This window comes from Acromyrmex echinatior, chromosome 11 (genome assembly GCF_024713525.1).
Source record: "Acromyrmex echinatior isolate Ae372 chromosome 11, ASM2471352v2, whole genome shotgun sequence".
Classification (NCBI taxonomy): domain Eukaryota; kingdom Metazoa; phylum Arthropoda; class Insecta; order Hymenoptera; family Formicidae; genus Acromyrmex; species Acromyrmex echinatior.
Genome location: NC_141862.1, coordinates 4,027,643 through 4,051,752, shown reverse-complemented (window position 1 = coordinate 4,051,752; position 24,110 = coordinate 4,027,643). Strand labels below are relative to the sequence as shown.

Below are 24,110 nucleotides of genomic sequence, written 5' to 3'. Positions count from 1 at the left end.
AAAGAAGAATAAAAAGACGAATAAAAAGGCAACGAAAAAGCCGATACTTCCGACGGCGAAATGAGACGGTGCGTTACTGTTTCTGCCAATGTTGGGCGCACTCGGGTCCTTGATCGACGGAGCAGCCAGCGTGGCGAAAGCGGTAAACGATAGCAAAGCCGTGCGACGTCAGCTCGAAGAGCTGCAACGTCACGATCGCACGATGGAACAGGATCGCGGACTGTATCTCGGTCCATACAACGTGGACAGAACGTAACTGCAAAGAAAAAAAAACGTCAAAAATGCTGTCTGGCGCAACTATCAATGTACAATTGAACGAGCTCGTGAGACGTATGCGTGTACCATACTTTAGAGGCGTTTTCATGCGTAACACGTTACCGACGAGCGGCGTGCGCCGAAACGAAAGCGGTCGTGAATCTGGACGATGCGACCGGGCCTGGTACTCACTGGGTAGCGTATGCAAAGAGGAACAATCGCGTCGTATACTTTGACAGTTTCGGTAATCTTCGACCGCCTAAGGAACTGGTGCGATATTTCGGGAACGGTGCTACGACGATAGAGTACAATCGCACGTTCTATCAGACATACGATCATAGTTTCTGCGGACAGATGTGTCTGCGGTTTCTACAAACGATAGACGCGCGTGAATTTAAAAAGCTCGACGAGGTGCTGTGAAATCTTAGTATTAGTTGAACGCTTTTTTTCATCATATCGTTGACGCTTACGCTGCGAGAGGAAAGAGCACCGTCCTCGACGGCGAATTACTTCTCTGCCATAGATTTGAGTGACGAGCTCGGTTTGCTGATTTTTGAGACTTATCACACGATACCGAACGTGAACGAATCGAACAACAAATTTTATTTCATCAAAGACGACGCGGAAATTACAATTCCCGGTTCGTACGAAGTGCGAGACATAAATGAATTTCTGAAACGCGCGATTTTACGAAAATATCCGCACCGCGACTTGAAACCGTTGATGTAGTGGATGACAATAACAATAACACTGATGCTGATGATAATGGTGAGGGTGAAGAATACCCGATTACGCTCCGCGCAAACTACAACACGATGAGATGTGAGATTAGATGTGCGTAAACTTTGGCAAGTCCAACAACATCGCTGCTGGGATTCTCGACAAAGCGTATACTGCGAAGGTGGCACGAATCGGACGTGTCGATCAACATAATGAATGTAAACGTTATCCGCGTAGAGTGTAATGTGACCACGGGTGTATACAGAAACGGCAAAAGCGCGCACACGATACATGAATTTTCGCCGAGCGTGGCGTCAGGATATAAGATATCGGAGAGGCCGAAGCAAATCATTTACCTGCCGATCATCGCACGGCATTACAGATCTAACGATATGCATCGTCGATCAGAATGGATGATTGCTCGATTTTCGAGGAGAAGAGATCACCATTAGATTGCACGTATGACGGCGACAGTGATAACGTGAGCGTGAGATGCTCGTACTGAACGGAACGGAGCGTACGCAGAGAGATAACGCATCCTTTACAAGGTCGGTGACGCCACAACTCGATAACACTCGCTCATCCAGCTACATCAGGAAGAAGAAGAAATTCAGAGCGACGAACATTACATTTTTAAAGTCTTTGGGATTCGCGGTGCGCAACATTTGAGATGACTGATATCTTAAACATTAAAGACGAGCCGATCTTCGACGATCAAGATTGAGACTCACACGTACAACCCGTTCGTCAACACAACGTTTGGGTACAACGACAAAATAAGAATACCCATTCAGCAACAGGATCTGTACACACTGCCGTACGAAAACTTTCTACATGTTGAGGGAAAACTGACGAAGAACAAAGTGGTCCAGGGTGCTCATGTGGCATTGGGAAATAATTGCGTCGCATTCATATTCGATGAGATTCGATATGAACTCAATGGTGTGGAGATTGACCGTAATAGAAATGTGGATATAACTAGCACGCTCAAAAACTATGTAACAGTGTCATCCGACAGAAGCGTGATTCTACGGAATGCCGGCTGGGATGCGCAGACTACTGCAGCCGGATATTTTAATTTCTGTGTACCGTTCTACGTACTGCTGGGATTTTACGAAGATTACAAATGCTTGGTGATTAACGCTCGTCACGAATTGATTTTAATACGAGCGCACAACGATAATTGTCTGACGGGAGATACGGCGATAGAGCCAACGCTCGAATTATTCAAAGTACAGTGGCGAATGCCGCACGTGTTATTGAACGAGATAAATAAGCTGTCGATGCTGCGCACTTTGGAGAGCGGACGATATTTGAGCATGCTTTTCGCTCGTAGGATCTGTACGAATTTCCGCTCTTGCAGAGCACAACTAAGCATTCGTGGACCATCATGACGGCTACTCAGCTCGAGAAGCCGCGCTACGTTATTTTCGCTATGCAAACAGGTCGCAAAAACATCATGTCTGAGGATGTAAGTCGATTCGACGATTGCAAATTAACCAATGCGAAACTTTACCTGAATTCGGAATGTTATCCGTACGATGACTTAAATTTGGATTTTGAAAACAGATGTGCGATTCTGTACGACTTGTACGCGCGTTTTTGCAAGGGCTACTACGGATACGAGTATCTCGAGCCGACTCTCACTTTTACAACTTTTTTACGTAATGGTCCATTCGTGATCATCGATTGCTCTCGACAGAACGAATCAGTCAAGAGTGGCACCGTGGACGTGCGATTAGACTTTGAATGTAAAGAGGATGTACCCGCAAATACAACAGCCTCATCATACACGATCGCGTAGTTCAGTATAATCCATTGACCAACGTTGTGCGCAAAATCACCTAAGATGCACCTCTGACATGATATAAGATCTACGATACGTCGCAATCGACCGTAGTCTTCTCGACAACATGCTCGTGCCAACGTTCATGGATCTGCAAGGATTCATCGTTAGCAAGAAATTTATCGTGGAGGAAGTGGCGGTGCTGAAAACAGGGGACCGTTCTTACACATTACATTTTTTACGAGTTCTGCATGGAAATTTTTGACAAGATCCAACAGGTTTTGCGCTTCTTGGTCTGCTTATCATCATGGATTGCGATGGGAGGACGAGATGGTCCCGTACAACGAGGCAAAACGTCTGATTACAGCAGCTGTATTTGAAGATGATGCTATCGTGTACGTTAAGGGATGCGAAAAACGAACGTGGCTGTGGAACTTGTTTTTGGACGATGAGCGAAAACGCATGTGCATCGAGACCTTGGATGTAGTTTACGAAGACATGGAATCTTTAACCAAGTTGGATGTTGTTAATACTATGTGAACAACATGTTCAGAATTACGCGTTACAAAATGTATTGAAAATATATAACTGGTGGTTACAAAAGAACTTTTTAAATAAAAATATGTTAACGTATTAATTATGTATTTCTTTTTTCCCTTCCTTTGTAATACACGTACTTGTATGTATGAACGCATATGTATGAACGTATATGTATGTGCGAGAGCGCACCGCGCGGAAAGATTCGAGTGAGAGAATGGCACAAGGTTGATATGATGCACGACAGTAAAGAGAACTCCGTTTCTTTTAATTTAACAAAAGAATTTTCTTTAATATAATCAGTTACAGAGTCAAAGAATATAATTAATTAAAAATTAGATTAACAAAATATCAAATGCGGTCACCTTTTCCAAAATTGTATTTGGAATCGCGGTGATGGAAAATCTCGGCGATTTTCTCGGAAAGAGTCGTTTTATCGCGATTTCACTAAGCGGTTAGCGCGGCGATTTAACGAAGCGATATAGTAGCGAGACTATGATTCTAAGAACTCGAAGAACTTTTAGAAATAAGAACTCTGAGAAGTCTAAGAATTCTAAGCGGTGTAGACGGTATAAGCGGTGTAGACTATTTTAGCAATCTGCGCAATCTGCCTTGAGGACCGGCGAGATCGAAGCATTTATTACTTCCGGTCCGGGCTTTCTTCTTGGGAGAAATCCAATTAAATTTAGCCACAATCGTAATTATCACGTGGCATTGGTTGTACAAAATTGATTGGCGCTTTCGATTCTTTTCTAGCGACGCTCAACGTAACAGTCATGCGCGACAGAAAATCCGTACGCGGGATTGGTGACAGCGCGTGACGTATTCGTCGGAGCGCGGCGCTCGCGTGCGCGAGTTGAATTGTTCTAGAACTTTCGATGGTCCGTTGCCGGTGCCTGTTTGCGTTAACCGAATTGTTTTAAAAAGGCTAAAGAACAATGAATCTCTGACTTTGATGAGGCTTAAAGTCAGGCTCGAGATGAAATCACGAGCTCGCCTTGTGCGTGCGTTCAATAACAATTACTGTCGGTCGACCGAAGGAATTCTTACCCTTTTTTTTTGAATTACCGATCTCGAACAATGTATGAACACATATGTATGTATGTATATATGTATGTATGTATCCAAAAACATCAACGCTTCTGTTAAACGTGTCGTGACATGTCCGATCTGACAGTATATGTATGCAATGTATATACTATGATGTATACGGCGTTTACCTACACAAAGATGGATTGATGGTTGGTAATAAATCGTTTCGACATGGATGATGCGGACAACATAAATATCGACGGCGTACGATACGCCGATACACCCGATCTTTATAACTTAATTTTCAAGAAAATTCCCGGCGATCTCCTCTATACGGAAGACGATATGAACAAGTACAAGAGTATGCGGGCGACGAACACGCACAAACACAAGCATTATTCGTAGGACCGATTATTGAGCAGGGGATACAAGTACAAATCGCATCGTTGATGTCGATCACACCCAAGAAACAGAAGAAGAAATCTGGAAAGGGATTACCTTACGTAATGATACTGAACGACAACACGATCGATTACGTGTACTGGGACGATTCCAATAAGTTGATGGATCGTCTATGATTGCTCGACGCTTCGCATTGAGCGGGCAATGCTTATAATAACGAGATGCTGTCGATTGAGGAACTTCGTGAAGTCGATCTTATTATAAATTATCGCGTATTGACGAAACGAGTGGCATCAAGCAAGAAAAAATATTTTTTCTTGCACTTTGTGTATTACATGTTTAATCATAAAAAAGAGATCCAGCAAAAGGAATTGCACGCTTCAGCGAGAAGAAATTTTCCACTAAGGCGCATCATAGTTCGAGGATATGACAATCTATAGCAGGCTGATATCGTCGAGATGCGCTCATATTCGAGCTTCAACAGAGTCCACTATATACTCACTGTCATCGATGTGTTGAGCAAGTACGTAGGCCATACCGCTCAAGGGCAAGAATGGAAGCGAGACGGCTGATGCCGTCGTTGAGATAATTCGAACGAGTGGAAAATGTCCGAAAAATGTATAAACGGATATGGGGAAGGAGTTTTATAACGCTGATGTGCAGAAAATCTTGAAAAAACATGACGTTAATCACTATTCCACGTATTCGATGTTGAAAGCGGCAATGATCGAGTAGTTCAATCGCACGCTTAAAAAACGACATGTGGAAGATGTTTACACTTATTACAAGTAGGTCGACGAGCTACCGCATCTCAGATTACAACGCGCGCAAGTACTGCACTATCGGCATGCGACCTCCCCCCCCCCCAACGTAACTCCCACGATCGCCAAAAGACTTTTAGACACGGTGTACAGCGTGATAAAAATTATTGGTCCGACAAAATTCGAAGTGGGGGATTCGGTACGCGTGAGCAAGTATAAGACATTTTTAAGAAGGGTTACACACCAAATTGGACCATCAAGGTGTTTACGATGGATAAAGTGCAGCGTATCAATCCCGTAACTTATTTACTCGAGGACAATCACGGAAAATCCTTCGCTGCGTTCTATGAGCGAGTTACGTCGCGCTACTCATCCGAACGTGTATCTCGTGGAGAAAGTACTGAAAGGAGACAAGACGTCAAATGACTGGGATTCGATGGATCACACAATTCGTGGATACATAAAAACGATGTTATTTGATACAATTTTGATTCGTGTATTTTTTTCTCTGGAAACCCTGCTACATTTCACGCCACCCGCTACCTACATCTCGGGGGGGATTAGTATATACACTAGAGGGATCTTGGGGGATGTGGTCACTTGTTGGAATGCCGTTAATGAGTTTACTCCGAAGGACCGCCTAGACGAAGAGGAGATATACCCTACCATAGACTGTGCGCTTCCCCTATAATTGGAGATACCTTGTCGTGGTATAGGAGCACAGTAGTGCGTACTGCCAAATCTCCATGTGATTAGTGATATGCCGTGCCGTCAACCACGCCGCCGCCGCTGTGCATGCCCTACAGCGCAAGTTTTTCGTGAGAATGATCTTGTAACTGTCAAATTGCAAGAGACCTATTCGGTTGGTGCTAATAATTTGGAAGTGCCTGCGGACCGCTCCTTTCGAGCTATGTACATTACTCTTCATGCATGTACCAGTAGTCCTGCAGTGTATCAACTTGAACTATTTGGCCGAGGTAATTATACTGTGTGGCGTGCTGCTCTTGTATCTGTGGGTGTTGTTCCTGTTCGCCGTACTTTTCGTTGGCCCGCATCTGCCGCAGCTATATGGCGCTCGGATTCTACGGATACCATCTTCAAGATTATGTATCCATGTGCAGGAAAGGCTTTTAGCGCCACTCAGACCGTCTTTAACTATTGGGTCACTGTTCACCTCAGCACCGACTATGATCAACACCTCTGCCCAAAACAGCATGGCGTTATTACTTCCCTAGAGAGTGATTTCGAGGCAGTAGCGGTGTGATCTATCCCCCACCCCGTGCGCTACGCGTCCCGGTGACCTCGGATGCCTTCTCGCTTCGCGCACGGGATGGGAACGCGCCTGCCTGGCTCCGCCGCAACAGCTGCGCGCTGTCAAAGGCCGTGCCCGTGCCTTCCTATCGTCTTTGGCGTGCCTGTCTTTGGGATGCCGCCTCGTTCGCGTTCCCACTCCCGCCGCCATCTTCGCCTGCTTCGACTCGACCTAACCAGTTCTTTGTTCTAGGTGAGTATCTGTTCCATCCGGTGCCCCTTCCATTACACTACTACCATCTCTGGATATATATTGGGTCATCTAAAAAGTATCCGCGGTTTTTTGTCACTAGATGTGTGTTGATGGTCATATATCTAGTGACAAAGTACTGCGGATACTTTTTAGATGACCCAATAAAATATATAATTGATATATAAAAATATATATATCAATATAGGTATATAAACGTATATTTTAAGGCCGTCACGAAACACGGATTGTTCGCGAGCTTCGATACGGTAGTCATGCCTCCTCCTACCTGTGAAGAATTGCAAGAACAAGTGGCGCGGCTGCAAGCGACGCTTCAGCAGGTGCAGGGCGATGTGGACGGCCACGTCGCACGCGTGGATTCATATAGGGTTCCGAAAATTCCGCCGTTCTTAATTAAAGATCCGATGATATGTTCATTCAAGTCGAGGCCACGTTCGAGACCGCACGAATCACGGACTAAAAGAGCGCATTACGTGATTATGTCTTTGGACGCAGAAGCCATCGCGTGCTGTAGAGATCTCATCGCGGAGCCCGATGTGAACGAACCATACACCAAATTAAAATAGCGTATTATTGAAAATTTTTCAGCGTCAGCAGAAAGTCAACTGCGACAACTAATAAAGGCTAAGTGCTTACGTCAGGGAAACCGTCGCAGATCCTCAGTCGACTTCGTAACTTGAACTCTGACGATGTGACGACGCCGTAATAAAAACTGTGTTGTTTGAACACTTGTCACCGCACATTAGAAGCATTCTTACGATTTCCGAAAGCACGGATCTGGACAAGTGAGCCAAAATGGCGGATAAAATAGTTGAGATCGTGGGTGATTCTGCGCTGTGTGCCGCCGCATCGTTGTCAGAATCGAAGCCGCCCGAGTGGAAAGCTGAGATGGACCGTCTGACCCTCTCGCGGGCTGCCACCTTGTCGTGGTGAGAGGGCTCCCCCACGGGTCGCTTGCGACACGGCGGCTAGGATCCGGAAGGGGCGCCGCTTCCGTGACCTGAACCGTCCGTGGGGCCGCCCCGGGTGGCGCCACCCGCAGCGGTGCCCTCGACATCGGAGACGAGGGACTCCTGAAACTCGTGAGTGGACTCGCACCACATCCGCTCACGGGGAGTAAGGGGCCGGAGGCCAGTGTCCCCGATGATACATTCCGGGGACCCGAGCCATATGCTAGCCCCCCGGGGGAACTCGGGGCCCCCTCTCCTGATTCTTCGGAGGAGGGGTGAGGGTACACCCTGGCTGGCGGAGCCGCTGCGGACCGTGGGCATCAATCTAATGGACAATATAAATTCTCAACATAATGTGGAGGGAGAACGCTCGCTTCAGAGTGTAGAGGCGGACGCTCGCTCAACTATGAGCGACAGTTCGCGCAAACAACGTCCCGATCCTGCGAGCAGCAAGGCCGGGGCGCGCGCCGAGGCGGTCGCCTATGAGGGAGCGCTGTCGAGGGCCGGTTCTACGGTCTCGCTAAGCTCCCTTGGAGGAAAGAGTCGAAAACGGCCGGCCGAATGTGTTGTCTCCTCCTCGGATTCCGAGGGGGAGTCAACAAAAAGGTCCAGGGGGAGGCCTGTTCTAAATCCCGAACATGTCGGGAAATATACTGCCGAGGCAATGGCAAAGAAGGCCGAAAAGGCTAAAGCCCGGCAGCTAAGAAAGGACTACCGAACGATTTTAGATCCGAAAGTTGAGCCGTCCTCCACATCGGCCAGAAAGGCCAAAGAGAAGGCTGTCGAACTCGCCCTCGAGTTCGATGAACAACCGATTTGCGCAGTCGCCGCGGTCGCAACACGCGAACTGGCGACCATTGTCAAGTCGGTTGAGCGATCAAAGAACATCAAGGGTGACATAGTGAGGGATATGTGGACAGCATACACCAAGCTGTCCGCAGCCCTCACGTCAGTCTTTACGAGGGCGGGTGATAGCAGCCTGGCCGCGAACGTAGACCAGAGGGAGGAATGCTCCAGACCCGCCTGGGCGAAGGAGAGACGCCGGCTGAATGAAGAGTTGGTGTTCCTCCGCTCCAGGGTCGCGGTATTGGAACACGGCCGGGGGAGGTCCACCTCCCGCCGCACGTCCGGCAGGGATAGGGTGCCGGGGATGGAATGGGACTCGATCATGGAGTGGTCGGGTCCCGATAGCCTGGCTGGCGACCGCAGTCCAATTAGGACTAGAGGAAGGACTGCTCCAGCGGAGGGGGAGAGGCCGCGCGTGGCGGTCACGGAGGAGGACCTGAGATCCCCATATTTCAGGCCTCCTCTGCAGGGGGTTAACAAGCAGCTGAACCCCCTGGCGGCCGTCGCGGACAGGACCGCCCCTGTCGGCAAGACACCCCCTTCGAAAAATAAAAGGAGGGAGAATGCCGACAGGGTCGATGATGAGGAGGGCCGCATCGAGCGGCTCATCGTGCGGCTCCTGCCCCGTCTCCTGCGGGAGATGGGGGTCGCCCCGATGACGGCGCCGTCAACAAAGCCACGGAGCGGTCTGGCCGCTGCCACACCGGCGAAGAGGGCCGCCAAGGCCGCTCCTAAGACGGGAGAGAGCGCAGCCAACGCGCCTCCCCCCGCCGCTAAGGCGAATCTATCGCCCCCGGCTGTCCCCAAAACATTTGTGGACGGGGGGACGGAGACGGACGCGAACGAGGCGACCTGGGCACAGGTCGTTTCGAGGGGGGCAAAGAGAGCGGCCGCCAAGGCGAAGAAGGTGGAAGCGGAGCCGCCCCGGCCCCTCCCCAAGAGCGCGAAGAGCGCCGGGGCGCCCGTGGCCCCCGCTCCCAATAAAAAGGGGAGCGGTGGGGAAAAGGGCGGGACGGCGATGAAGGGGAGCACTGCCGCGAGGCCTCCAGCCTCCGGCAAGAAGGCTCCCCGAAATTGAGGCCGCCAAGTTCAGCGGCCATAGTGGTGATCTGCGCCGACCCTACCTCCTACCAAGAGGTGGTAGGGAAGGCAAGATCCTCGATCTCCCTCAAGGACGTGGGGATCGAGGATCTCCGTCTCAGGAGGGCCATCACAGGGGCCCTTATTTGGGAGGTCCGGGGCCTGGAGAGTCGAGTCAAGGCGAACGCGCTGGCCGAGAGGCTGATGGCCGTCTTCGCAAACAGGGACGACGTGAGGGTGTCCCGCCCATCGAAGACGGCCGAGATCCGGGTCACCGGACTCGATGATTCGGCCACCCCCACCGAGGTGGCATAGGATCTGGCGAGGGCCTGCAAGCGACTCCCACCGGAATTTAAGGTGGGAGAAGTCAGCAGGGCCCCCAACGGGCTGGGCACCTGCTGGGTGCGGTGCCCCGTAGAGGCGGCCAAACAATTAGTGGCCGCCTCACGAGTCAAGGTGGGGTGGTCGAGCTGCAGGGTAGCCCTGCTGCCGGCCCGGAACCTCCAATGCTTCCGGTGCTTGGAAGCTGGCCATGTCCAGGCCAAATGCACAAGCACCGTGGATCGCTCCGGGTGCTGCTACCGGTGTGGGAGCATCGGCCACGCGGCGAGAGAGTGCCGCGCTAAGGTCGATTGCCCCGCGTGCCGCGAGCTCGGCCGCCCCTCGGGGCACCGCATCGGCGGCGCCGGATGCGCCGCCGCTAAAGCGAAGGGCAAGAAGGGGGGCAGAAGCCCAGTGGCCTCCTCACTGCCGTTGCGGGACAGCCCCTCGCGGCGGCAGCGACCACCGCAGAGACAACGTCGGCCGTAACAGTGGCCGACATTGAGATGGCCGTCGTGGAGGAGTCACCCCCCACGGCGATCGCAGACGTGGCCAACAAATCCAACGTCGGTGGGGGCGAGGAACGAGGTAACAACAATTAATGTCCCTCGTCCTCGCCCAGGTTAACCTCAACCACTCGGCCGGGGCGCAAAGCATGCTAATGCAGTGCCTCGTCGAGTGGGGGGGTGGACTGGCCATCGCCGCAGACCCATATCATATCCCGGAGAGTCACCCCAACTGGGCGGGGGACTCCCTGGGGTGGGTGGCGGTGGTCAGCCGGCACGCGCGCGACACCCCGCCGATGATTCCAATATCAGCGGCGGAGAGGTTCGCTCTGGTAGAGTGGGGGCCCATCGATGTAGCGGGGTGCTACTTCCCTCCTCGACTAACGAGGAGGGAATATGAGGACGCCCTGGAGTCTCTGGGGGAGCAGACGACGCTCCCCCAAGCCAGTACTGGTGGGTGGGGACTTCAACGCCCATGCGTTAGAGTGGGGTTCCCCATCCACCGACTCCAGGGGCGACAGCACCCTGCTGTGGACGGCGAGGCATGACCTAGTCTTGTTGAATAGAGGCCGTGCCAGTACCTTCGTGGGGGCCCGGGGGGAGTCCATTGTCGATCTGACGTGGGCGACCCCCGCGGCTGCTGCCAGGATACGTGGTTGGCACGTGGACGGCAGCTCCTTAGGAGAATTGTCGGATCATCGCCTGATCCGCATGGAGCTGGTGTCCACCCCCACGGATGTGTCGATAAGACGCCGCCTACATGAGAAGGAACGTCGATGGGCCCTGTGCAAGTTGGACCCCGGCGCCCTCGAGGTGAGCCTCCTCTCCTCCACGTGGCCGGAACCCAACCAGGCCCGCTCGGTGGAGGAGGAGGCCGAATAGCTCGGGGACGCCATGTCGCGCGCGTGCGACGCGTCGATGCCCCTCTGCCATCCTGTGGCGAGGAGGGCAGTCTACTGGTGGTCCGAGGAGATAGCTGAGCTATGACGGGCCGCCGTAGCTGCCCGACGGAGGTTCACCCGCCGCAGACGACGGGGTACTTATGAGGAGGTGGAAGTGGCCGAGGCGCTCCGTGAAGCTAGGAGCGCCCTTAGAGCGGCCATTAGGAGGGCGAAGGCCGACGCTTGGCGCGACCTCGTCTCCTCCCTTGACAGGGATCCGTGGGGGAAGCCCTATAAAATTGTGACGAAGCAATTTCGTCCGTGGGTCCCCCCGATACCGGAAACCCTGGACGCTCAGTTCCTGGAGGATGTGGTGGCCGCCCTCTTTCCCAATAGGGAAAGGGAAATACCGGAGAGGGTCGGCCCCCCGTCCGAATGGTCGGAGGAGCTGGGCGTTACCCGGGAGGAGATGGTAATGACCTTCGCCCGCCTCAAAGGGAGGCCGCGGGCGCCCGGACCCTCTGGTGTACACGGAAGGGTTTGGCTCGCCGCGGCTCCCATAATGGGCAGCCGTCTGAGGCGGCTCTTCACGAGCTGCCTCAGAGACAGCATATTTCCCAGGCCGTGGAAAAGGGCCAGGCTTGTCCTCCTCCGTAAAGAGGGCAAGCCAGCGGAGAGTCCCTCCGCTTATAGGCCGTTATGCCTGTTGGACGATGCGGGGAAATTGCTGGAGCGAGTCATCGCTGCCCGCATCGTCCAGCACCTGTCCCGGGATGGTCCCAATCTATCCCGCGGTCAGTATGGCTTCCGGAAGGGTCTATCGACTATCGACGCCGTCAGGCAAGTCAGGGCCCTCACGCGGGAAGGGAGGTGGCGTTGGCGGTATCCCTTGACATCGCCAACGCCTTTAATAGCATCCCATGGGACCGGGTAGTGGGAGCGATGAGAGGACATCACCTCTTGCCCCCCTACCTGGTCGCTATTATAGAGGACTATTTCTGGGACAGGCAGCTGGAGTTCCATAACAAAACGGGACTCCAGCAGCGGAGGGACGTGTCGTGCGGCGTTCCACAGGGGTCCGTGTTGGGACCCCTACTCTGGAACGTCGCATACGACTACGTTCTCCGCGCGGCCCTACCCCCCGGCTGCCACGTCGTTTGTTACGCGGACGACACGTTGATGGTGATCGGGGTCACGACCTGGGAGAGAGCCGTCGGTACGGCAAACGTCGCAGTGGCGTGCGTGGTCGGCTCCATTAAGGAGTTGGACCTGAGGGTGGCCCCCGCTAAATCGGAAGCTTTTTTCTTCCACGATGGAAAGAGCGGGGTGCCCCCTCAGGCACATATAGTGGTGGACGATGTCCGCGTCCCGGTGAGGCCAACGATCAAATATCTGGGCCTCACCGTGGATGGTCGCTGGGGCTTCGTCAAACACTTCGACGAGCTAGCCCCGCGGTTGGGCCGCCGAGCAGACGCTCTGCTCGGCCTCATGCCCAACCTCCACGGTCCGAACGGGTCGGTCAGGCGGGCTTATATGCATGCCGTCCTGTCCCTTTACGGGGCCCCGGTATGGAGTGGGAGGGCTCTGGCCAGCCGCCGAATAAAGCAGAAGTTGCACAGCGTGCAACGGCGGCTGGCCTTGCGCATCTGTAGGGCCTACAGGACAGTGTCGTACGCCGCCGCCATAGTCCTCGCGGGGATCCCCCCTGCCGAGTACGTGGCCGACGCCCTGGCGGAAACCTTCGCCGGGGTGAAGGCCATTCGGCTTCGGGGGGGGGGATCGTTACCCCGAGGACCACTGACCGACTGAGAAGGAATGCCCGTCGGCGGGTCTTCGAAGAGTGGCGCTCCACTCTCGAAAACGACTCGCCGACAACGGGCGCTCGGAGGCCATCCTCCCCTGCCTCGAGGAATGGGTAGGCAGGGGATGGGGCGGACTATCGTTCCACGCGACGCAGGTGCTCACCGAACACGGATGTTTCGGGGAGTACCTGTGTCGCATAGGTAAGGAGCCGACCACTTATTGTCACCACTGCGACGGGGACCAGGACACCGCGCAGCATACGCTGGAGACCTGCCCGGCTTGGGCGGGCGAGCGCGGTGTCCTGGTCCGTGAGATAGGGGAGGATCTCTCCCTGCCGACTGTCGTGAAGGAGATAGTCGGCAGGGAGAGTGCTTGGAGGGCCTTCTCCTCCTTCTGCGATCGGGTGATGTCCGGGTGGCGGGGCTGACGGGGGGGAAAGAGATGCAAGGGGTGGTGGCGTTGGGGGTCAACGCGGGCGCCGGCTCCAGCCGGATCGCTCGCGCCCCGGATCACCCCTCGCGCGTACCCGCCGCCGGGACCGCCCCACGGGGCGAGAACGACGGCGACCTCCTTCCCCCATAGATGAGAGGAGTGAAGAGGAGGACGGTGGGGTGGTGTGCGGGAGTGTCGGGGTCAGTGAACCCTCCACCTCCGCCGCCACCATCATCAGCGACGGCCCCGCGTCTCGGGCGCAGTGAAGCGGCCGCGGATCGCCGACCCTAGAGTCGATCCGCCGCCAGAAACAGGATGACCCTCCGCGCGCGCGGGGTGCAGTGACTCATCATCCTCCGGCCGCGTCGAATGCGCGACCGGGCCGAGAGCCCTGCGCCGCCGCGCGCGAGACTTCCTCTCGCGGCGCCGAAGCATGAGGGGCGCCAAACTTCTGATTGGCGCCCCTCGGGGGGCTGGGGATCGCGGCGGGGGCCGTGATCGCCAACTCCCGCCCCCCAACACCAACCGGGGCGGCGGGCGCAGGGGGTGGTGTCCCCCCAGCGCCCGAATAAAGTCGAAGGTGCCAAGCACCGCCCGGGGTCACGTCGTCTCTCAGACGACGCCATAAAAATCCCCGGGCGAGAATAGAAGTCGGCAATAAGCCGACTGGCCTGAGGGACTCCCAGAAGTATGCTGCACGCGTTCCTGGGAGTCCCTTATGCAAGGCCAGGTAAGAACACTCGGAGGGGTTTTAGAGGGTGCAAGCCCCACATAACCCCGGGCTCTCCCCCGAGGCCCGGGGTATGAGTCAGGCATTTCCCCTCCGTTATCAAAAAAAAAAAAAAGATGGACCGTCTGACCGCCACGGTGGCCACCCTCGCGGCTGAGGTCAAGCGGTGCAGCAGATCTCAGACGAGAGATGAGGCAAATAAAAATCGTAAGCGTTCCAAAAGCAGAAGCTCTCGTGTCTGCTGGCCGCATCGTACCTTCGGGGCCCAGGCGCGAGTTTGTAAAGGAACCGACAAATCTCGGTGTGATTGACCGAAGCCCAAGGCTTTGACGGACGGAAAGGCGGGGGAATAGAATCGTCTGCCACCGAAGAGACAGGTATGGCGGGCGTCGATTCTTCTATCCGTCTCCACATTCGTGATCGAGTCACCGAAGAGTTATTCCTTGTAGATACGGGACCGGAAATTTCGCTACTTCCCAGCACTTACGCGAAGAACAAAACTCCGACCAATTTCAAACTTTACGCGGCAAACAATACGCGTATAGATACGTATGAGGAGTCGTTCCGAACGCTATATTTGGGGATACGCCCGATCACATGGAATTTTTTGCGTAGCATCAGTTCCGTACCCAATTATTGGGGCCGACCTGATTGCACATTACGGTCTCCTTCTGGACCTTAGAGGTCGTAGACTCATCGATTCACAAAATGTGTACGTGTCGGGCATTGCAAATCGGTGCCACAGCTTGCCATTAGCACGGTCAAACCCAGTACGAAATTCGCGAGCATCTTATATGAATTTCCGAAGGTCTCTGGTTTAGAGCAACTCTGAATTGCAGTAAAGATGTTCGTCATCATATCATTACCACGGGCCCGTCCCATTCATGGTACCGAAAAAAGACGGATCATGGAGGATCTGAGGCGATTATCGTCGTCTTAACACAATTACCGTGCCGGATAAATTTCCCGCATTTGCACGATTGCTCCTCCAACCTGCGTGGAAAAGTCATTTTCTCTAAGCTAGATCTGTATCAGGCATACAATCAAATTCCAGTGGCGCCGGAAGATATTCCGAAAACGGCTGTCGTTACGCCCTTCGGGTTGTTCGAATATAAATTCATGACATACGGCCTTAGAAACGCGAGTCAAACATTTCAGCGTCAAATCTTCCGCGCTCTAGGCGACCTGGAATTTGTGTTTGCATTCATCGACGACATAGTCATAGCGTCGACGTGCTCTTGAAGAGCACGAAGCTCACTTACGCATAGTGTTACAGCGTTTAGAAAAGTTTTATTTACGACTCAATGTAGATAAATGCGAGATCGGCAAGCAAGAAGTAGAATTCTTCGGCTTTACGGTTAACAGCGAAGAGTGTAAACCAACACTCGATAAGATTCAGGCTATTCGCGAGTTTTCAAGATCTAACACTATAATCGAATTGCATCGTTTTCTTGGGCTTGTCAACTTTTATCGTAAATTACTGCATAATGCAGCTATCGTTCAGGCACCATTAAATGAGTACCTTTGCGATTCACGACAAACAGCCATATCATATGGACGCCGATGACTGAAGAAGCGTTTAATAAGTGCAAGGAGAGTCTGGCCAACGCGACTATACTGTCTTACTCCTCCGACGCAACCGAGACGCGCCTTGTTTGTGACGCGTCAGATTTCGCCATCCGGGCCGCCCTCGAACAACGTTTAGACGACTCGTGGAAACCGCTCGCATTCTTTTCGTGCAAATTAAATTCGGCGCAACAGAACTACAGCGCGTACGGTCGGGAACTTACGGCGATCGCCGAGGCAATCAAATATTTTCGTTATTTCCTCGAAGGGCGAAATTTCAAGATTGTGACCGATCACAAGCCTCTCATTTACGCGTTCTTGCAACGTTCTGAAAAGGCATCACCTCGGCAACAGAGGCAACTTTCATTCATCTCGTAGTTCACTACGCGTATCGAATACCTATCGGGCAAAGATAATATTGTGGCGAATTCTCTTTCCCGCATCGAAGCCATTCGTTTACCTGCCGAGATCGAACTTAATGAGCTTGCAACAAGAACAAGACGAGAAGCTACGGTCCATTCGCGAATCTCCTGAATTTCCGCTTTCTATGAAGCGAATTCAATGGGGACCGACGCATACTACGCTTTACTGCGAAATGACCGGCGAGGCAATCCGTCCCTATATACTGGCATCTTTACGAGATCGCGTTTTTCACTTATTCTATGACGCGGCTCATCTGAGCCCTAAAGTTACTAATCGATTAATCCGTCAATGGTATGTGTGGCCTAACATGCATCGTGATATTATTATACAAAATGGTGTAAGAATTGTCTTGACTGTCAGCAGTCAAAAATAACCCGACACGTTCAACTAAATCCTGAAAAATTTGTCGCGCCCGACGGGCGTTTCGAGCATATTCACATGGATTTAATAGGTCCCTTGCCTGAGTCGGACGGGTACAAACATTGTGTGACGATCATTGATAGATTTTCGCGTTGGCCAGTAGCAATACCTCTGAAAGACACTGAAGTCATTACAGTGGCACGCGCGTTTTACGACAACTGGGTAGCAAATTTTGGAGCAGCCAAAACGATAACTACGGATCAAGGTAGCCAGTTCGAAGCACAATTTTTTACTGCACTTCTTCAGCTGATCGGCTGTCAACGAATTCGTATCACGGCGTATCACTCCGCCTCGAACAGTATGATAGAGCGGTGGCATAGAATCTTAAAAGCTGCGATTATGCTAATGAAGGTTGGTCACGAGTACTTTCGTATTATTAGGTCTGCGTACTCATGTCCGCCTTGACACCGGCACATCGCCTGCGGAATTTGTTTATGGAATGACGCTGCGCGTCCCCGGAGAATTTATACTGCCGGACGACTTCACTCCTAGTCCACAAATTTTCATTGAGGAGTTCCGCGAACATATGCGCAAAGTTAAGCCAATTTCGATAGAGCATAAGCACAAGAAACGCGCATTCGTATTTAAAGATTTACATTCATGTTCCCATGTTTTTCTACGGGTGGCGGTACCAAGAGTGCGTTATAGCGTCCCTACACCGACCCCCACAAGGTTATAAATCGTGTTTCGGATCGAATATTCGACATTGATGTTAACGGTACACAGCGCAGTGTATCGGTGAAAATTTAAAACCAGCGTATGGCATACGCGATGACTTATGTAGCACAACCCCAGAAGCAGGGCAATCAACTAATTCGTTCAGCAACGAGCAACCAGCTTTAAAGACGTACGCGCGTCCAAAGAAAAAAGTCACCTTCGCCATATAAATATAATAAATCCTCCCAACGACGAAATGTAATTAGTTTAAGACAGACACCAAAGACACGCAATGATATGTTTTATATAATATATTTTATATGTTTTATATGATACATTTTATATGTTTATATGGTAGACCTAAGTGTCGGCATCATAAATGTACCTGTCACTACAGCAATATTTTGTTAACCTAATATTAAGCACAGGGTTTAGATTCGTTATCACTCGGAGGGAGTATGTAGGCAACTACGTCAATCAATATCTCACTAGCGCAGCGAGTGTAAAAAGCCTAGGGATTTTGTAGGTTGCGAGTTGCCTACAAGCAGCGTCAGACGTTAGATAAAATAAAATAAGACGTTAGATAGATTATGGCGCTCATCCTGTACGCTCATATTCATTTGAGCTCGAGTAATAAAGATTCATCGTTACCAGTTACAAGAAAGTGTCGATCATTACCTCTTACATATATCACATCACACGACAAGCGTGGGCTTATCTTGAGAATTTGACTCATCAATCGAGTCACTTATTCCCACAATCTCATCTATGCGTGATACAGATTACTAAAACCATCTATTGGAAAAATAATGGATTTCTTTTTACTAACACAAGGGCAAGTCAATAAGTTTTTAGAAAAATATAGTAAAACACATTTTTTTTGATTGATTCATTTTTATTTCTCAACATAGTCTCCTTTCAGCTCGATACACTCCAACGATTCTCTAACTTTTTCAAGCCGTCCGAATAATGATTTGTCTTACCCAAAATAAGCCTCTGTTTCGGCGATGAGCTGCTCTCTGGTGGTGAATCTCTTTCCTTCGAACCATTTCTTCAGATTTGGAAACAGGAAATAGTCGCAGGGAGCTAAATCTGACGAATATGCTGGATGGGGAAGCAATTCGTAGCGGAATTCATTGAATTTGGCCATCGGTGCCGGGCACGTGTGAACCCGTGCATTGTCTTGATGGAAGAGCACTTTCTTCTTCGCTAAATGGAGACGTTCTTTCTTTAAAATGTGGTTGAAACTATCCAATAAGGCTGCGTTGTAATCGCCATTGATCATTTGCTTCGACAGAAGGTAATCGATATGAATTATACCGCGTGCATCCCAAAAAACTGTAGCCATCACTTTCACGGTATTCGCCTTCTTCGTTGATTCGGTGAAGTCCATTGTTTTGACTGTTCCTTCGTCTCGGGTGTGAAGTAATGGATTCATGTTTTGTCCACAGTAATGAATCGACACAGAAATTCATCTGAATTACGTTGAAACATCTCCAAACATTGTTTTGAAATCGTCCCACGGTCGCGCTTATGGTCCACAGTGAGCAAACGCGTCACTATCTTGCCGATAGCTTTTTCGTACCCAATTGTTTGTGCAAAATTAAAATCATATGATATGCTTGTGACCTCAACAAATTCGTTCACTTTCACTCGTCGATCAGTTAAAACAATATCGTGAACTTTATCAATGATTTCTGACGTAGCAGCTTCAATTAGACGTCCCGAACGAGATGCATCACATGTGGATGTACGACCACGTTTAAATTCATTTACCCAATTGTACAATCGCAAACGCTGGTGCAGATGTGCTATAAACATTACTCAACTCGGCTTTGATTTCTTTCGGCGTTAAATCTTTCATACATATATTGTATTAAAAATACAAAGGTTCGCTTTAATCGTCTACAGAAATGAAATCACGCGATGAATTCCGCTCAAAATTTGACAGTAATCAGCTGAAAGATGCTATTTGTCAAAAAGTAATGTGACATGACTGCGAATGCTCTCTGACAGATTTTCTAAGAACTTATTGACTTACCCTCGTATATACTAACATAAAAAGTGGACGCTTAAGATGGCTACCATGACATACATTTGTCCGCGGATTTAGCTACTCCCACTATTAATACATTCCCTCTTGTTTCTCTTTACTCTTTGAGTATATATTAGTATACATATGATAAAGTATAAAATATAAAATTCTCATTATTACTGATAATACTAACCGATAAAAGCTTATCCCATAATTTCGAACTGAAGTTATTACACCACACGTCCTGCAATGTATCATGATGCTCTTTACAATACTTATTAATAATGAACTGGTTTGCTGTCCAAGATCTTTTTTCTGTTAAAACTATCCTATAAATGTCAAAAAAAATGGACGCTTAAAATGGCTGCCACGACATTCATCCGTCCACGGATTTAGTTACCCTCACTATTGATATATTCCCTCCCGTTTCTCTTTACTCTTTGAGTTTCACCTCCCTTCCCCCCTGCTTAGGGACATACTTTCTACACGAAGCGACTTTCACCTTACCTTTCTCCTTGCCAAAGAGCGCACAACTTGCCACGCGAAAATAGAGTGGACCTCGCTTCACAAGGAAAATCGTACACCCCTTAGAGGGAAAGTTAGGGGGTGAAAGTCGCTTCATATGGGAAGTGGTACGCCCGTAAGCAGGGGGGAGGTGGAATGAAAATCACTTGGCGTGGAAAGTCGCTCGTCTCTGAAGCAGAGGGAAAGGTGGTGTGAAAGTTTCTTTGTGTGGGTGTCGTGCGCCCTTGAAGAGGGAGAGATGGGATAGAACTCGCTTCGCATGGAAAGTTATATTCTCTTAATATACATCCACTCCATATCTCTCTCCTTATCCAAAGTTATCTGACTTTCCATGTAAAGCAGGGAAATAATAAATAACTTTGTCTGTTAATAATTTTTTAACGACTGCCAACTGTCGACTAAAATCTGTCGGAGGTCACTTCAGGTCATGATCTTGACAACATATGTCAAGATCAAGGTCATTCATTGGAGCTAGGATCTTGGAACTAAATTTAAAAAATTTAATATTTTCATTTACGAAGAATACTAGTCTATTACAATCAGAGTTAGATGTTTGATATAATATAATATATAATACATTACGCAAAAAAATTAGGGGAGCACTTTAAAACTTGCAAATTTAAAACTACTGCAAATTTTGTCGCTTTTAAGAAACTAATATCTCGGCTTCCAGGAATTGTAGGACATTATTTTTTAGAGTATTTTAAAGGATAAATCCTCTACTTAAAAATGTCTTAAGTAAAATTTTTTGTTCCATTAAACTGTTTTTTTTTTTCGTGAAAATCAAGAGAAGAGAGTGTTGAAAATGTCATTGTACACACACACACACACACACACACACACACACACACACACACATACACCGAGCAATCTCCTCGTGGTGCACGTCGGATAATGCGAATGCCGGCGGTACTTAACCAAAATTTTGCAAAAAGAATGGGATCTACTTTGGAACCTGATAACTCAGCTTCTAGGCAAGCTAGAACAATTTTCTTTATGCCATTTTAAAGGGAATGTTCTCGACTTTAAAACTGATGTGGTGATGTTTTGTGCCTCGTCATTGCTTTGCTTATGAAAAGCTGCAATGTCATGACATTTTCAAGACCTTAACCCTTTCCGTTTTCGGTTTTCACGAAAAAAATAGTTTAATGGAAAGAAAAATTTCACTTAAGTCATTTTAAAGTAGAGCTTTACCCTTTAAACCGTGCTAAGAAATAATGTCTTGTAATTCCTGGAAGTCGAGATATTAGCTTTTTAAAATGTGCAAATTTTAAAGTGTTCCCCTAATTTTTTTGTATGGTGTATATTCATTTTAAATGAATTTTATTTCAGATAAGATTAAACACCGATAACTTTCGGACTTTCACAGTCAAAGTAACGCTATTAATCCTCCCTTAAATTAAATTAGAAATGTAAACTGTAAAGAATTTTTATTTAGATCTTTATTGTTTTATTGAAAATTAGTTCTACATATATCGTGTTCCATAGATCCAAAGTTGTAATATCATTACTGTGTTCACACTGCCTACATTTATATCACTATTAATCGTATTTAATATCCGTAATTACAATTAGTAATTATTACTGACAAAATAAATTACTAAATAAATAAATGCTACTTAAATTCTATTTAACTAATTGATACTGACAGTTGTTATAAAATTAAATTTAATGTATTTATATATAATTTATATATATATATTTTATCGATTTTATGTCAGTAGTTAAGAATTACAGATGTTAGATTAAACCTAGATTTTTAAATTAAAATTATTTTAAAGGCAAATCGTGTTTTATAATTGCTTTTTGTTTTTATTAAATTTATACGATGTTATTGAACAAAATTTTAATTCTGGATCTCTGATCTCCGATAGATATCGAGTCATTCAGTTTCGTCATCATTTTTTAATAGATCGAGTTCAATCGATCTTATTCAAGATTGATTCAGAGATCAATTCAATTAATAGAGATCGCATATTCAAACGATTCTCGTATATGATAATCTCTTTATTTATGAATTTTTTTACAAGAACTAAAACATGCAGCTTAACATAATTTAGTATAATGTAAGTAAAAAATAATAGTAGTGCGCTTGCTTAAACAGCTGGTCGATTCGGATCGACGTTCGATTAACGCGATCACGACGCCACCCTGATGCGATAACAGGAGGAATGGATGTATCGATACATAGAATGTGGCGAAATATAGAGACGAAAGTGAACATTGATTTTGCTGTATGCATTTCAATATATCCTGCTCTATCTTAGTTTTGCTACAATATATAATAGATATATTATATAATTAATTTTTTAATATAATTTTAATATTATGATGTATCTTTATATATTTTAATATTATATTATATTATTTTTATTATATAATACCCTGCTGCTAAATTCCCACGGATCTTTTTATGGATTTCTAGAAAAGACTATAAGATTCTGTAGGAGTTTATGTAGCTACCTGTAGGATTTGCATAGCATTCATAGGTATACATAGAACATTCATAGGAATGCAAATAAGGTAATAGAGGTATCTACAAGAATGTGAACAGATGCTCCATGAGAATTAAAAGGATATCAGTTTGACGTATAGTAAGTAGGCATAAGTAAAAAAAAAGAAGAAGTGTCCCATGGAGACTGAAAATGCTTACAAGCTTCCATAGAATGACGTATGCACATCTCCTATGTTCTAACTCCTATATAAACCTACATGTTCCTATACATCAAAGTGTAGTATCCTATAGATATTTAGTTCCCATGAAGCATCTCTTCCGCATTCCTATAAATACCTATAATATATCAACTTGAGAGAATAATTTGTAACTCTTAAAAACTGGAAGCCACGATAATAGTTAATAAATGAGGCACGTTCCACGTCCGGCAAAAAAAAATCCTGACTGCCATAAAGAAAATATATACTCATGGGTTTTTTGAGTCATCAAACACATCTTGTTTATCACATGACTTTCAGTTTTTGGACTTATGGAAAAATTATCTTAGATTTTTACATGGAATTACACAGTCGGCTACTGTTATAGCATTTTGTATACACACTCTAATATATAAATTACTACTATTATAGAGACACAGGATGTCTGAGAATATTAGTGACTATTTTGGACTATTTGGACAGGATATCTCAAAATCCTCTATCATTTTGCAATTTTTGTAATTTACACAATGAGCAGAATATTTAAAATCGACGCATTAGACAATTTTAAGGTATCTTTGAAAAACATCTTTAAAATATGTCATAAAGAACTCTGAAAAATATCTTAAAGTTGTCTTATGCGATTTTACTCGCTTATTCGGCAACTTTTAGAAACTAATAATTGTGAAAATTACAGAACTTTTTGACTCAGTTTAATCTACTTTATTTGTACACAAAAATAGTTCCAAATACGGGACATCCTGTATGTCATTTAGGATTGCATCAACATCATTCTTTTTCCCATGTGATCTTATAGGAGCTTTTTTCATGGCCTGGATGCCATAGATTCCTATGTAAAACCTTGTAAAAAAATTTCCCATATTATCCTATATATACATGTTGTGTAAATCCTATAGGTACCTATTGTAAGAAATTTAGAGAAAATAGGCATAACAGAGAAGCTATCAGTGTCAGAATTGTGTGGCTCAGTGGCAGGACAGAAATCGACCAACTCGCAGGAGAGACCAGGCCTGAATTTGAGGTGAGGAACGCCCTAATGTTTTTCTCTGTTGTCATTAATTGTTTACACTATACAAGCTCCTACAAAGGTTGTATTCCAAAATTTACTGTCAGGATTGAAAATCTATAGTGTACATAACAAAAACTATAGATTTTCAGTACTGGCAGTAAATTTTGGAACACAACCAGAATCTTATAGTCCTCTATAGAAACCCATAAAAAAATTCATGGTTTACAGCAAGATAGGA

The 24,110-nt window shown here is 47.8% G+C and overlaps 1 protein-coding gene across 1 annotated transcript; it reads left to right on the top strand.

Moving 5' to 3' along the window:
* The first annotated feature begins 16,991 nt into the window (after positions 1-16,991).
* LOC105149507 (uncharacterized) lies at positions 16,992-23,888 on the top strand. The gene is made up of 3 exons (XM_011061958.2): positions 16,992-17,271; positions 17,354-17,610; positions 23,760-23,888. Exons 1-3 carry the CDS (start codon positions 16,992-16,994, stop codon positions 23,886-23,888), a joined length of 666 nt encoding a protein of 221 aa, XP_011060260.2.
* Positions 23,889-24,110: the final 222 nt, after the last annotated feature.